The sequence below is a fragment of the Manihot esculenta genome, chromosome 6, assembly GCF_001659605.2.
Source record: "Manihot esculenta cultivar AM560-2 chromosome 6, M.esculenta_v8, whole genome shotgun sequence".
NCBI lineage: Eukaryota > Viridiplantae > Streptophyta > Magnoliopsida > Malpighiales > Euphorbiaceae > Manihot > Manihot esculenta.
This window is the reverse complement of record NC_035166.2, coordinates 30,284,423-30,300,538: the sequence shown is the minus strand read 5'-3', so window position 1 is coordinate 30,300,538 and position 16,116 is coordinate 30,284,423. Positions and strand designations below refer to the sequence as shown.

General features: G+C 35.6%; 1 protein-coding gene across 4 annotated transcripts; it reads left to right on the top strand.

Annotated features, from left to right (window-relative positions):
* Nucleotides 1–966: 966 nt before the first annotated feature.
* LOC110618092 (protein STRUBBELIG-RECEPTOR FAMILY 5) lies at nucleotides 967–15,211 on the top strand. 4 transcript variants are annotated; one of them, XM_021761133.2, is made up of 16 exons: nucleotides 967–1,132; nucleotides 2,435–2,567; nucleotides 2,667–2,738; nucleotides 2,840–2,905; nucleotides 3,636–3,707; nucleotides 3,787–3,858; nucleotides 5,239–5,310; nucleotides 5,388–5,453; nucleotides 5,721–5,786; nucleotides 5,865–6,181; nucleotides 6,653–6,918; nucleotides 7,045–7,313; nucleotides 13,445–13,565; nucleotides 14,095–14,231; nucleotides 14,298–14,454; nucleotides 14,621–15,211. In XM_021761133.2, the coding sequence occupies exons 1-16, from the start codon at nucleotides 1,066–1,068 to the stop codon at nucleotides 14,747–14,749; spliced, it is 2,082 nt and encodes a 693-aa protein (XP_021616825.1). In that variant the 5' UTR covers nucleotides 967–1,065; the 3' UTR covers nucleotides 14,750–15,211. The 4 variants fall into 4 exon arrangements, with proteins under 4 accessions (XP_021616825.1, XP_021616828.1, XP_021616830.1 ...); XM_021761136.2 differs by lacking the exon at nucleotides 967–1,132 and adding an exon at nucleotides 1,162–1,844 and having other exon boundaries at nucleotides 5,865–5,974; XM_021761138.2 differs by lacking the exon at nucleotides 967–1,132 and adding an exon at nucleotides 1,162–1,844.
* The last annotated feature ends 905 nt before the right edge of the window (nucleotides 15,212–16,116 follow it).

Genomic DNA, 16,116 nt, shown 5'->3' with positions numbered 1-16,116 from the left:
CTGTCAAATTGCACTATACTTGCAACGCATGTATAAGTTGTAAATTAAAATTTCCATAGATTAGACTTTACGTAATTATCAAAAAGATAAAAAAAAATGTTTAAAATCACAAATCACAAATCAATTACTCGTCACATAATTTTTATTTATTTTAAAATTATTATTATTATTTTTAATTATAATTAAAATTAACTATTTTAATTTTATTTAATTTCTTAAAATATCTTTTAATATTTAATAAAATTTAATATATTTAAAATAACATAATTAAAAAATTAATAAAAAAATATATTTTTAATATATATAAAAAATAAAGTGAATTATAAAACTAGGAAATAATTATTTTAATTTTAGAATAATATGATATAATTAAATATGAAATTTATTATAATTTAAATTTATTTATTAGTAAGATGTATATTGGAGTGGGTTTATAAAAAATTTCAACATGCACCACGCTATGAAAATGATGCCGCTTTGTTGGGTTTGCATCAATAGATGAAGAAATCTTATATACACTTAAATTAAGCGTTTCTGTTCTTTCTTTCTATTTTTCTTCCCTTTCTTTTTCATTTGTTTTCATTCCTTTTTCAATTTATTTTAAGAAAATAAGAATTTCATTCTATTCACTTAAATTAGAGTAGCGCTTGACAGATTTTTTTAGGAATAATTAAAAAATAAAAAGTTTTCACTATTTAAAATTTTCAACCTTAAGGAAGGGAAATAAAAGAGAAAAAAAAATATCTTTTTTATTTTAAAATAAAAAATGGAAATAAAGATGTAAAATAAAATATACATCTTACTATCATTTTTTCTTCAAATTAAAGGAAATAAATAAAATTATATTCGTATTATTTATAAATAAAAAGAATATAGATATTTTACTATTTAAAAGATTAATTTCCACCCTTTATTTCTCACTGAAATGTTATGCACACAGGGGCTAAAAAGCCGTTACTTCTAAAAACAACCTTTAAAAAAAAAAAAAAAAAAAAAAAAAGGAAACCTGGGGCAGTCGGCTCAGCAGGGCCGCCAAAGGAAATCCAGCAGCAGAAATTATGCCAAATGTGTGGCAGGAGCAGCGGCCCTGCCAAGAATGAGAAGATGATGAAAGAGATTGACGCCCGAGGAGGTCGATGTTACTTCACCTTTGAGTTAAATTTTTCTTATTATTATTGGGATTAGAGAGAGAGAGAGAGAGAGAGATTGGTGATGAAATCTGAGAGGTGATCGTCCTGTTTATTATGTAACTAGGTCTGATCATATAGAAAATTAGGTAGAAGTTGATCCACTTGATTACGTCCAGAATTGTATGAGTGTGAGTGGATGGAGGACATTCATAATGGACGCTGTATTTCTCCGTAAATCATTGACAGACTCTCATTTCTCCTAATCATTCGCGCCTTCTCTTTTGTTTCCTCTCTGTGTGACTGCGCCTCTTCAAATGGCCACTCTCACTTCCTCTCCATTTTTAGCTGTCCTGTTCAGCCACTCCAAATATAGCTTCCTTCTTCAAGAAACCACCCCCCTAAAAAAGGAAAATAAAATCTGAAACCAAAGAAATGTTCAATTCCTTCTTCCGTCTGGGAGGGGCTGTTTTTTCCCTGCCTCAATTCTGAAACTTATTCTTCCTCTGATTTCCTTTTGCTTTTGCTGTTGCTGCTGCTGCTCTGCTGCATCTGCATTTTCTTGCCTTTACAAAACTAACCCACACTTCACCCTTCTTCTTCCTTGTTGGGTTATTTGTTGCTGTCGGAAAATGCACCACGGTCTTATAGGGTTCTTTATCATCTCCCTTGGGATCCTCACCACGTTCGTCCATTCCAAAACTAATTCCCAGGATGGTACATGCACTCGTATTCCTTTTTCTACGTCTTAGATTTTGCAATTTTTTTTTTTTTTTTGGGGTTGATGAATAACATTTGTGCATTTCTATTCCCTTTTAACTATTAAAGTTAGGAAATCTCTAGCATTTGATCAATAGAATTTTGAATCTTCTATGCCTTCTAAGAATTTTCCATTAAGGTTAATCACAAATACTGGAAAATCAAATGCATGTTTCCTCTTAACAAGGAAAATAACGTGATCTATATCATCAAGCTGTCAGATTACCACCGATTTGCCAATACCGTTGAAGATGTAAATTTTATTGTTTGTAGGAAAGTAATCATCAATCTCGTAACTTAAAATCCTTTCTTTAGAAGTTGCATGCCAAAGTTTTATTTCCTAGTACACTTAATAACTTCCTTTTTAAGAAAAGATAAAATATACAGTTCCGTTTTTATCTTGATCTCTTCTCCAGCTCTTGGAGAAGGGCTTGGGGCTCTGGGTACACAATCCTAGACTCCCACCTCCGCATGTACTAATTGAGCTAATCATAATTGTTACATTTGAAAGTAATTCAAGATTCTGATATTTTCTATTCTTGTTGCAGTTTCTGCTCTTAATGTGATGTTTACCAGCTTAAATTCTCCGTCACAACTGAGCGGCTGGAAATCAAGTGGTGGTGACCCTTGCGGTGATTCTTGGGAAGGAATTACATGCTCAGGCTCAGCTGTGACTGAAATGTTGTTATATTTAATTAGTCTCTTGTGAATAGACTAAGATTTCATACATTTAGCAGATCTGAATTATGCTTTCTTGTTATTACTCTTAAACATTTGCAGAAGGCTGTCTGATCTTGAACTTACTGGATCATTGGGCTACCTGTTGTCAAACTTGAAATCTGTGACCTACTTGTGAGGCCCAACTTCAAAACTATGTGCACACTATCTTTTTTTTTTTTTTAATGCTGAAATAACATAACCTCAAGCCTTCGTATTCCTTTGTCATAGTACAGTGATATGAGCAAGAACAATCTCAACAATGATATACCATATCAGCTTCCTCCTAATCTAGCTTACTTGTAAGTCTTCAGACCTTGTCTTTGAACAATATGTTTGACACGCTATAAATATCCTCCTAATACTAGATGCTGAAAAATCAGTCTCCCAATTATTTGACTCAATGCATTTTGTTCTGTTCTTTTTTACTTTTTAGTCAATTTGATGGAGTTGTTAAGTCAGTTATCACGAGATTGGGTTAATACTATCAGCTGTTTAATTGACTTCAATTTAACTTACTAGATTAGTCAAAACAAAGGAAAATATTTCATGCAGATGACCTTAACTAGGATAATATGTTACTGCTTTGTTGAGTTAAACTAAGTTAGAGTGTAATTAATGTTGCCAAGACCATAATATGCATGTATTATCAGCTTTAGACAATGCCAGAATGGAGCAATATGGTCAATGTGATGTGTAACTTTTTCACATCATATACATCTCGATAAACGGAAGTTCATGGATTATAGATATATTTATACAGAACGGTGCATTTACCACAGAACTTTAGGCTTAAGGCAGTGCTTATTTAGAATGATGCATTTACCACGGAACTTTAGGTTGAAGGCAGTGCTTATTTAGAACTTAGCTCTCTGTTGTCAGTGATTTCACCCCTTCTCAATGGTAAGACTTGGCTCCTCGTGGGGTGGGTGTCAAAAGGCTTGAATGTGTCAATGATGAAGAAGATGTTGAATCTTTTTATAGTACCTCAATATCTGAATTGATTGGCTACAAGTATGTCTTTACATGCAGAGATTTGTCTAATAATGGCTTCAGTGGTACTGTGCCTTATTCAATTTCACAGATGACCGACCTCAAATACCTGTAAGTAAATTTGATCACTTAGTTGCCTAAACTTCTTGGCAGTTGCTCCAAATTATCATTATTTTTTTACTGCATGCAGAAATCTTGGCCATAATCAGATCAAGGGACAGTTGACTGACATGTTTCAAAAACTTCCAAAACTTAAGACATTGTAAGTACTAGAAGCATAAAGTTGTGAAAATCTTAAATCAAAATTCTGGTTAAGTTAGGATAGCTTGTACACAAAACATTATGTTTTTAGTTGCCCTTTAGCTACTTAATTCTCTCCTCAAATGCTTACAGAAATTTCTATTGAACTTGTGTGTGGTTTCTGACAAAAAAAGAAAACTTGTGCTCTGGGCATTGTGCTGAAAAAATGTAATAAAAGTATAAAACCTATGTATACCAAGGGAAGTTCAAGAAGGAAATAATTTTCACATGCTAAAATCAGTACACTTTGCATATTAACACAGGGATCATTTCCACCTTTTTAAGGGAATCTTTTTTTAGCACACCATGAATCAATCTTGCTATCATGGTTAAAAACAGTCATTACTTTAGCCAATTTTGAATGCGTTGTTACTTTGATTTTCTATATATAATGCACAGGAAAAAGATTTGCATAAATGGTGATTACAATAGCTGTTATGTTATTGTATGGTCATTACCAATGCATTAACACTGTCATCAACCTAGAATCTTCATCTCTAGACATCATTTTCTCATGTCTTTTTTTTAAAAGCATTTTTTGACCTTGATCCCTAATAACTCTTTATGCATGTCAATTTAGAATTACTTCACATTTTAATAAGGCAAATATGTAAAAAAAATTGCATCTGGTTTGTGCTACATTATGACTTCTTTTGATGGTGATAAGTTAGGTCTTAAGTCTCCATATAGGTGCTGAATTGGATGATAATAGTGAACGTAAATTATAGACTCAATGTTCTGTGATGTATTTGTGCTCATTAGTTGCATTTCATAATACTTATTCAAGTACTTGAATATCTATTCAATTAAAGCATTTTGCAACTTTTACCTAAAAAAAATGTGCATAGCAGCAGGCCGTAACATCTTTGTGTCTGTTACACGGCCAGAAAATGCTGTATTAGCAAACTATAAATGCTATATTGTCTGTTCTGTGATTAAAGTAGCTGGACTAATGGAATCAAGGATCCTATACGGCCAGAAAATGACATTGCAGAGTTGTGGCTATACTTTTAGTTGCCTTCTTCATTATCTCAACTTAAAGTACTTACTGCATCAAGATATTAAAGGTTGTACTTTTAGTTGTCTTCTCCATTATCTCAACTTAAAGAAGTACTTGCTGCATCAAGATATCAAATAATGGATAAAATGTATGCTTGTCGAAGTCATTTTTTGTTTTATAGATGGTATCTGATAGGTCCTTTTTCCTGTAAGATTTTAGGAAACCATTACAAACTGATTTTGAATTTTGTTTCCTAGAAATTATTGGGAATATGTGCTGTGACTTCACTTTCCTTTAGAGATGAAGGTTGAATTGTTGACGGACTTTTTATATGGCTTACAGGGATTTGTCCCACAACTCTCTTTCAGGCAGTCTGCCAAATAGTCTTGCAAAGCTTTCCGGCCTCAACACTTTGTGAGTAGCTATTAGAAATATTCATTGAGATTTTTGTTGAGTTTCTTGTTCATGACCGTGCTATGCATTCTTTACAGGTATTTGCAAAACAATCGATTTACCAGTTCAATAAATGTTCTTGCGGGCCTTCCTCTTAATAAACTGTAAGTAGACCAGCAGCATAAATTCAGTTAATTCTGCTTGATAACTACTTTTCATTTTTCAGTTTTTTTCCATCTGCGTATGTTTAACCTTGTTTTTGAAAAGTATTCTTAAAATCAGATAGTAGTGCATTGTGTTTTCTTAGTGCCATGCTTGCTTAAAATGTCACAATGTGTTTTCTTGGGTTCATGGGATGGAAAATCTTGTAAACTTAAAAATGATGAATTGGTCAAATGAAAAAAAAAATGAATCTGATGTTATGTTGGCAGGAATGTTGAAAATAACAAGTTCACTGGCTGGGTTCCTGCTGAGCTGGAAGACATTGATAGCATTGAGTGAGTGCCTCCAATTTGATATTTTCTTGAAGATGTCCTTAGGAAGTTGCTCTCTGACTTTGTGACTATTTTTTGAAGGACTGGAGGAAATTCTTGGTCATCAGGGCCAGCTCCTCCTCCTCCACCTGGTGCAAAACCTCTTTCAGCAAAACATAAGGACCATGGGAAAGATGGAAATGGGAAGAATGGTATGAGTGGGCTAGCTATAGCTCTGATAGTTCTTGCTTCATTAGTGGTATTAGCACTTCTGATTACTCTATTATCAACAACAAGAAAATCCTCTCCATCTTCACATTTCCTTGACGAAGAGAGGGGTAGCCAGAGAGCATTCACTCCCCTTGCATCCCAGGAATTATCCCATGATTTACATAATGCCAAGCATAAGGAATTCAGAGGTGGTCATTTATTTACTAATGCAGTATTTTATTTTTCAGATAGAATTCCACTTGAGTTATTATTATAAGATAGTAGATCATAATCTCTCAGGAAGCCACCAAGGTCAACTGATATGCTAGTTAGGTGTGCACATGCTGTATGCTTCCATTATTTGTAATGCATGTAAGGAATCTTCACTGCTGTGAAATCTCTTTGAGCTAACTTGTGATCTGCGAGATTTTCTATAATTAATTGAAAAATGAATTTTTTTTTAACTAAAAAACGTCTGATAATTATTGGAATGAATTTATACAATTGTTAATGTGTGAGGTGGAATACTGGCAATTTACATTTTACATAGATGTATTGGCTAGCCATTTGACATAACTTTATGATTCTTGGTCACTGCTTATTTTTGTCTTATGTCAATGTTGTGAATTCCAATTCCCATTGTTAGTGTGGACCTGACACAATCACTTTATTGATGACAGAAAGTGAGTCATTTGATTCAATCAATATAAAGACCCTGCAAAAATCTCCATCCATTGGTTACAAGCCTCCGCCTTCTGATTTCACACAATCTTTAAATGACAATGAGTTTGCGAGCCGTCTGAATTCCAAGAGAAGCACCTCCATTCATGCTGTCCCTTATTCTTTGGCGGACTTGCAGACAGCTACTAGTAATTTTGCAACGGGTCGTCTTATTGGTGAGGGATCCATTGGTCGTGTTTACAAAGCCAAATATCCTGATGGGAAGGTAAACTTTACCTAGTCATAACATTACTACCCAGATATTTCTCTTTCAATATTTAACGTTTGAATTAAGAGAGAATTTGCAACATGAAGTTAGAATCTAACAATTTGACCTGCTCATCTTGATCAGGTTTTAGCTGTCAAAAAGATTGATTCGTCACTTTTTCAAGAAGGGCAACCAGAATTTTCAGAAATTATTTCAAGAATCTCAAAAGTTCACCATCCAAACATTGCTGAACTCGTTGGTTACTGTTCAGAACAAGGGCACAACATGTTAGTATACGAGTATCTCAGGAATGGCTCACTTCATGAGTTCCTGCACATGTCAGATGACTTCAGCAAACCACTAACTTGGAACACTAGAGTCAGAATTGCTTTGGGCACGGCCCGGGCTGTTGAGTAAGTCAACAGCTATTCATAGTTGGTCTCTAATATAATAATATGTGGACTATAAATTTTTAATGTCCTATCATGTTGTTAGGTAGAAGCCCTAACTCAAGAATGTTGTGAGAATAGAAAATAGAAAGAGAGATAGAAGAATAGGAACAAAGAGGAGATAAGGAGATGAGAGAGAGAGAGGAAGGAGAGAATTATTAATGACTCTTCAAGAATTCTCAATGCCTCTATACATAGTTTCAGCCCCCTTTTATACAAGATTTCTCTCCTAAAATAACTGCTCTAACTACTTCAGCAGTTATAACTATTTCTAACAACTTTTCCCTCCAATTGCAGTGCTTACCCAGCCCTATTCTTATACCTTTTTCCTCTGATACGTAACAATACCCCCTCCATTAAGGCATTCTTGTCCCCAAGGATGCTGAAACTCAGGGAATTGAGCTTGAATGAAGACCCTGTCTTCCCACGTGGCTTCCTCGGCAGTGAGATTGGTCCATTGAATTAGGTCCTGGTTAACAGATTGACCATCTCTTTCAATAGTCCTTGTCTTGAGCATAACAGCAGGAGCTACCAGCACTTCTTCCTCCACCATTGTAGGTAATTGAGTTTGAGGTACTACGGTATCTCCCAATTTCCTCTTGAGTAACGATACATGGAATACAGGGTGTATGGAAGTGTTTTTCGGCAATTGAAGCTGGTATGCTACTTTTCCCACTCTTTTCAACACCTAGTAAGGCCCATAGCACTTGGCAGCCAACTTTAAATTCTTTCTTAATGCCAATGAGGTTTGTCTATATGCTGCAATTTGAGGTATACCCAATCTTCTTCTTGGAATTCCCTCTCACTTCTTCTCTTGTCAGCTTGTTGTTTCATCCTATTCCTAGCCTGCTCCAAGTTGGACTTAAGCAGATCATGTATGTTCTGCCTTGGAGTGAAGAACTCAGCTACTGCTTGCACTGGAGATTCTGCTGGTAGGACAGCCGGCAGAGCAAGAGGATAATATCCATATAAAGCTTCAAATGGTATCATTTTGATGGCACTACGATAGGAAGAATTATACCACCATTCTGCCATAGGGAACCACTTAATCCAATGCTTAGGTTGTTGATGACACATGCATCTCAAATATGCTTCTATGCACTGGTTTAGTCTCTCTGTTTGGTCATCTGTTTGAGGGTGGTAGGCACTGCTATAAGTTAATAAAGTGCCTAAGCCCTTGAAAAATTCCTTCTAAAAGAGACTTGTAAAAACTTTATCTCTATCAGAAACTATGGACAATGGGGCTCCATGCAACTTGTAAATGTTGTTCAAAAAAACCCGGGCCACTGTGGCAGCCGTGAATGGGTGTGACAGAGTAAGGAAGTGGGCATACTTGGTATATCTACAGACTACTACTATTAACGTATCCTTGCCACTAGATTTAGGGAGTTTTTCTATGAAGTCCATTGTGAGATGCTGCCAACTTTGATTGGGAATGGGCAAGAGCTATAAAAGTCCAGGGCTGGCTATTGTTTCTCCTTTACATTAAGCACAAGTTGCACATTACTGCACCAATTTTAATACTGTTGAGTGCATGCCAGGCCAAAAGAAGTGCCTCTGAAGCCTCACATAAATGTTATTGATGCCTAAATGCCCCCCAAAAATACTATTATGGTATTGATCCACCAGCATCTGCCTCAGTTTCCCTGTACTTCCCACATACATCTTCCCTGCATGGTACAACAATCCTTACTTCAATTGGTACTTATCATGGGCTTTAGGGTCTAGGGAAAGCTGTGTTATCAACTCAATAGCCTTAGCATCTTTGTCATAACTAAGGAGCAATTGTGATTTCCATGTTGGCACTATCACCGAATGCATGGCATATATTCCATCCTCAGGGTTATGTCCTCTTCTTGATAGGGCATCTGTAACCTTGTTCTCAACTCTCTTTCTGTAGAGTATCTTATAATCTAACCCCAACAACTTAGAGATGTCTTTTTGCTGTAAACTAGTGTGGTGTCTTTACTCAAGGAGATGCTTAATACTTTCATGATCGATTTTGATAAAAAAGTTTCCTTGCTCCAAGTAGTGCCTCCATTTAGAGGTAGCATATGTAATGGCCAATAGTATTTTTCATACACAGAGAGAGCTTGCATTCTAGGGCCAAAAGCCTTGGAAGTGTATGCAAGTGGGAGGCCATTTTGTTGGAGGACAGCTCCCATGCGATTGTTGCTTGCATCTGTCTCTATAACAAAGGACTATGCGAAATCTGGAAGTGACAGCACTGGGGCTGAAGCCATAGCTGTTCTCAGGTTTTCAAATGCTTCCTAAGCTAAGGTGGACCATTTGAACACGTCCTTCCTTAGTAAATCAGTCAAGGGTTTGCATATAACACCATAACCCTTTATAAATTTTCTATAGTACCCCGTAAGCCCCAAGAAGCTTCTATGTTCTTTCACATACTTTGGTGGAGACCAAGAGATCATGGCTTCAATCTTTGCCAGATCAGTAGCTACTCCTTCCCCTGAAATAATGTACCCCAATTATTCCACCTTATTCTGCCCAAAAGAGCATTTAGACATCTTTGCAAATAATTGCTGCTTCTGTAGAACTTGGAACACAGCCTCCAAATTTTGCACATGGGATTCCATATCAGGGCTGTAAATCAATATATCGTAAAAAAATACAACATAAACTTCCTCAAAAATCTTTGAAATATGTGATTCATCAGGCCTTGAAAGGTCACAGGTGCATTTGTAAGCCCAAAGGGCATTACTATGAATTCATAGTGACCATGGTGAGTTTTGAAAGCAGTTTTAGGGATGTCCTCCTTCCTCATTCTTATTTGATGATATCCAGCCCTTAAAGCAATTTTAGAAAACACCCTAGCGCCATGTATCTCATCTAATAAGTCGTCAATCATAGGGTTTGGAAATTTATTTTTAACAATGCTGTCATTTAGCCTTCTATAATCAATGCAAAATCTCCAAGTGTCATCCGTCTTTTTGACTAACAGCACTGGGGAAGAGTAAGGGCTGGAACTTGGTTGGATTACTTTAGAGGCTAGCATTTCATTCACTAGTTTTTATATTTTATTTTTCTGGTAATGGGGTATCTATAAGGCCTAACATTGATAGGCTTTGTATTGGGCAGCAATGGTATTGAGTGATTGTGTGATCTCCAGGACAGTAGGGACTGAGGTTCTTCAAACACAATACTATATTTGTGCAGCAACTGTTGTAAGTGGATGAAGGTTACCTTGGGAGATAGAGCATACCGTAGGGAAATTGTCATGGTCTGATTGCTGTGACTTCACCCAAAAAATTGGAGATTGAAAATCCAGCCCTTGCTTGTGAAAAAGCTTGTCAAGACTGCTGCATTCCCGAACTTTACCAGCATTAGAATCCTCCTTAACCCTTTTTAAGGTGACTATTCTCCCTCCTTTTTGAAAAGATATTTATAGCCCTTCAAAATCAAATAATACTGGATTGACACTTTTCGTGCAATCTACCCCAATATCATGTCAAAACCCCCCAAATCCAATATTTTCATAGGAAAAGGAAATAAGTGTTGTTGTGCCTGCCATTGAAATTCAGGACACATAGTGGAGCTCATTATTTGCCTCCCATCAGCAATTTTAACCAATACAGGAGGAATTTGTACTAGAGAAATCTTTAATTCTTGGGCAACCCTTTTATCCAAGAAAGTATTAGTGCTTCCACTATCCACTAAAAACACTAATTGTCTATCCTTATACCTTCCGAGAACTTTAATGGTGTCCTCTCCCCGTCTACCTTCAATGGCATGGACAGACAATGTCATCTCAGCTTCTGTCTGTCCCATTTCTAGTACTTCTTCTATTAACCCTTCCTCCATATACTCATCACTACTTTCCTACTTTCCTTACCTTGCTCTTCTATTTGCAATGCCATGACTGCTTTAGCCTTGCATTGGTGCGCTAGAAAAAATTTATCCCCACATCTATAGCAAGGTCTTGAGGGCTTGGTAGTGTTTACAAGATTCGTATTGCTTGGTTTGGTGGAGGTTTGGTTTACAGAGTTAGTACTAGTCATGGAGTAAGGTTTAGTAGGGACATTTGAGGCACTTTTGGAGATTGTGCTCTCATTTGGGGGTTTGGTGGTATAGGGAAAATTATGGTGTAGCTGAGCAGTTATATAAGTCAATGATTGAGGGTTAATGGTATTGGAATTGGAAGTATTTTTATAGAAGGTGAATGTGGGTTTCGAGGCTAGGGCAGGTTTCCCATTGTTGTGCAGCAGCTGCTCTTGCAACCTTGCAATCTCAAATGCATGAGCAAGATTGGTAGGTCTCAACATTCTTACCATAAGTCTGATTTCATCCCTAAGGCCTCCAATGAATCCTGACAAGAAGTAATTTTCCTCCCAAGCAGGTGCAAATCTTTCCATCCTCACCCTTATATCCTCAAACTTATCTTGGTAATCCTCCACGGATCCTTCTTGTCTCATTTTCAGAAATTCTTCAATATCTTCTAATCCTTTCTCTCCAAACCTTCTACATAGATCAGCCTCTAATTTTTCGCCTCAAATTCTTCCCAAGACTGATTACTTCTTCCTATAACCCAGTTATGGTACTAAGAATCGGCTTTACCCATCAAATAAAGGCTTGTTATGCTTATCTTTTTTTTATTTGGCACCTCATAAACTTCAAAGTATTTGCTGCATTTCTTAAGCCAAACCCTTGGGTCACCCCCTTTAAAAGTAATCAACTCAATCTTTGGCAGCTTCGAATTTTCCACAGAAGTGGAGCTGTTGGCACCTCCATCCCGACCAACCCCCGATTCCTTTAGAACTGGTAATATTCCCTTCCCCAAGATCCCTGTGGAATCTTTACTTCTAAGATTATTATTTTCCCCACTTCTCATCGATTCTTTCTCAACAGAACCACTTTATTTACTCTGAGTAGCCCACATTTTTGCCATAACAGCAGTCAATTCTTCCACGATGGATTGCCTTGATTCTTCAATATTCTTGTTTACTCTACCAACTTCTTCCTGCAATTCTTTAAGATCCATTCTTACTCTTTCTACATCTTTCCGTGTTTCGCGAGAATCTCTGTGGAGAATTCTGACTTGATCTTCCAATTCTGCCAATTTGACGGCGTCCGGCCCCACCACTACTGATGTGCCATTCTTACGATCTTCAAAAACATTCAAAAACACCAGTTTGCAATCGATACCCACCTTTGAACCTGCTTTGATACCAATGTTAGGTAGAAGCCCTAACTCAAAATATTGTGAGAATAGAAAATAGAAAGAGAGACAAAAGAATAGGAACAGAGAGGAGATAAGGAGATGTGAGAGAGAGAAAGAATAGGAACAGAGAGGAGATAAGGAGATACGAGAGAGAGAGAGAGAGAGAGAGAGAGAGAGAGAGAACGAAGGAGAGAATTATTAATGACTCTTCAAGAATTCTCAATGCCTCTGTACATAGTTTCAACCCCCTTTTATACAAGATTTCTCTCCTAAAATAACTGCTCTAACTACTTCAGCAGTTATAACTATTTCTAACAACTTTTCCCTCCAATTACAGTGCTTACCCAGCCCTATTCTTATACCTTTCCTTTTGATACGTAACACATGTGTTCCCTGAATTTCTCGTCTGGATATGCAGTACTCTGCATGGGTTCATGAGGACATAAAAAGCTACATAGAAAATAAACAAACCCCAAAAGAGTTTGAGAAAATGTTGGACACATAGCTGAAACTTAATTGTTGGATTTGGTTTTAAAAAAAAATGGAAATGGGAGGTTCTGCAATGGGTAAACATTTTGAAGGGTTGGTTCTTGGATTTTACTTAATTTCTTGAAGGCTATAAGCCATTGCAAAATAGTATCTCTAGCTCCTGTTAAGTCTGTCCAAAAGCAGTTCAATTAGCCATTAGTTTTCATTGCGTTTGCACTCTTCGTTTTACATGCATGTTTTTCTATCACATGAGCCTTGTATTCATTGTGAACCTTTTATCTGAATTGCCTGAACCATCTACATCGTGATTTGCGCTCTTGCTTTTTTTTTTTTATCTTTTAGTCATATTTTAATTATATCCATATACTGCCTAACAACTGTCATTTTTCTCTTCTAATTTATTGATTGTCGGGAAAATTCCCATATTCAGGTACCTCCATGAAATTTGTTCTCCATCCTTCATTCACAAGAATATTAAGTCACCTAATATTTTGCTTGACCTTGAGCTCAATCCTCGTCTTTCAGACTATGGGTTAGCAAATTTTCATCATGTTAGTATTTCTTCAGATATAAAAGTTGTTATTTTCAAACAATATTTGCTATCATTTCAAATGCATGTTATTTTGGCATGACATACCTGATTGTTCATTTCAGATTAAAGTAGGAGTTATGTGTTGCAGGTTCTCTTTAGTCAGTGAGTAACACGAGTGACTGTATATTCAAAGGAGTAGTTCCTGTTGGATGCATCATTGTATATCTTGTATATTACTGTATCATTGTTTGTTTTCACATGATCAGCACCTCACTTATTTCAGTAAAAAAATCCCACGGAATTTGCCAGGATCTTTTAAATTATGAGCTTTCAATCAACCCATATAAAATGGAAAATTGTGAAATTAAAGAACCGAAGTAATAGGGTTAATGTCTTGGGTAGCTTGAAATTAATTTCCACAGGATATATATGAACAGGCAAAGATGGCTGCTAAGAACTAAGTGACATAGCAAGATTATTTGCTTTACCTAGAGCAACTATCAAATCTGCAACACTTTTCCTGACAAATGAAATTTGCTACTTGTCAGCGCACAAGCCAAAATCTTGGTGCAGGATATAATGCTCCAGAGTGCACAAAGCCTTCGGCCTATACGATGAAAAGCGATATCTACAGTTTTGGGGTGGTGATGCTGGAATTATTGACTGGGCGGATGCCTTTCGACCTGTAAGTGCTTCAATATGCTAATCATTGTAATCACCGTATCGTAATCAATTACTTGCTTGTTTACAGCACAAAACCAACATCAGAACAATGCCTAGTCCGTTGGGCTACTCCACAACTGCATGACATTGATGCGTTGGAAAGAATGGTGGACCCTGCCTTACGTGGACTATACCCTCCCAAGTCGCTGTCTCGATTTGCCGATATAATTGCACTCTGTGTACAGGTAAAGAACCAACCACTCTTTCAAAGTTGAAAAAGTTTGGAGTTGAAAGTTTCTTCCCCGTCAACTATAATATTTCCGTCAATTAACTTGTGCTTGATGTACCTTTGAGATATGTATATTTAAAAAAAAAAAAGACTCACTGTCCTCCTTGCATGTGTTGAAATAGACGGAGGCAGAATTTCGGCCACCTATGTCAGAAGTGGTGGAAGCATTGGTGCGTTTAGTTCAGCGCTCAAGTATGAACGTGAGAGACGATCTTGCAGAATCTCGTCGGACAGAGGACTCTGAGTACTAGTGGTTTTTGGACTGCTCTAAACCCAAGTGATTATTCTTTTTTGAATTACAAGTGGATGAGTGCAAGTAGGATTTGGTTGGTTTAGAAATTATTATAGGTTTTTATTTTTTTTGTTGATTAGAAGTGGTCAATGCGCGAGAGGGAGTACCTTTGCAAATTCCTGAAATAACACATTAGATTTTAGCCTGTGGTTATGTTGGGAGCGCATATTGAATAACAAAAACATCAGGCGGTAATCTTTGCAGCACGTTAGCTTTTGGCTCGAGGTCTCTCGCAACTGAAATGGGATTAGGTTTATTTAGGCAAATTTTTTACTCAAATAAAATTGCTATCAGGGCTTTCATAGGTTTTTTTTTTTTTTTTTGGCCGGTAGATGTTATAGTGTCTATGTAAATGCAGAACTCAGGGAATGAATGATAATCATTTAATTTATTCTTGCCGGAAGGCATTTTAGACATCAAATTTAACTGTTGAAGACCAATTATATGATTTTTCTTTTTGTGTATTCAAATTTATTTCCACGATAACTCCAACGCCCGGGCGGTTCACTTTCTTTGTTAATTAAACTATTATTAACAATATTTTTTTTATTTAACGAACTAATAAAATGCAAAATGAAATCTAATTATGATTATAATGCTGTAATAGCAAATTACTGATTTTTAAAAAACTATAGAAATTAAAATTTTATAAAATTTAATTATTTGTGTAATAAATAACGTTAGTGTTTTATTAACAGTATAATAAGATCATGAAGGAAAAAAAAAACAACTTTTTTCTTTCACCTATTCCTATTTTTCTTTTTCCAAATTAAAACAATTTTAATAATAAAATAAGAAGTCAACTCCGTATATAAGCTTTATTTATTGTTAGGTGGAACTTTGTGTCTTTTGCTTGACGATATAACAGAAGTGGTCTTCTATATATACTTTTTATGGAAAATCTTTTTTTTTTTAGTCTAATTATATTATATTATATTATATTGTATTAATATTTACAAGTTTTTATTTTTACTTAATTAAAATAAATTAAATGATAGAAAAAAAATTTAATCAATTTATATATATAATCTTGTCCTCTATGTACGTACATATTTAATTTTTTTAAAAGAAAAATACCAAATTAAAGAATTTGTTGAGGCTGAGGTTTGTTTGTAGTAAAATAGTATTAATAATAATCAGCATGGTTGTTAAAACATGACCATATTGCCTTTACTTTACCTATAAAACCTTTAATTTAAAAGAAATCGTGTAAATGGATGCTTTTTATTTTTATTTAAAATATACATATATCTATTTCTACTTGTAACTAACATTAATAAAAAAAAAATTATATGTTATTTGTTATAAAGTAAAAAATACATAATT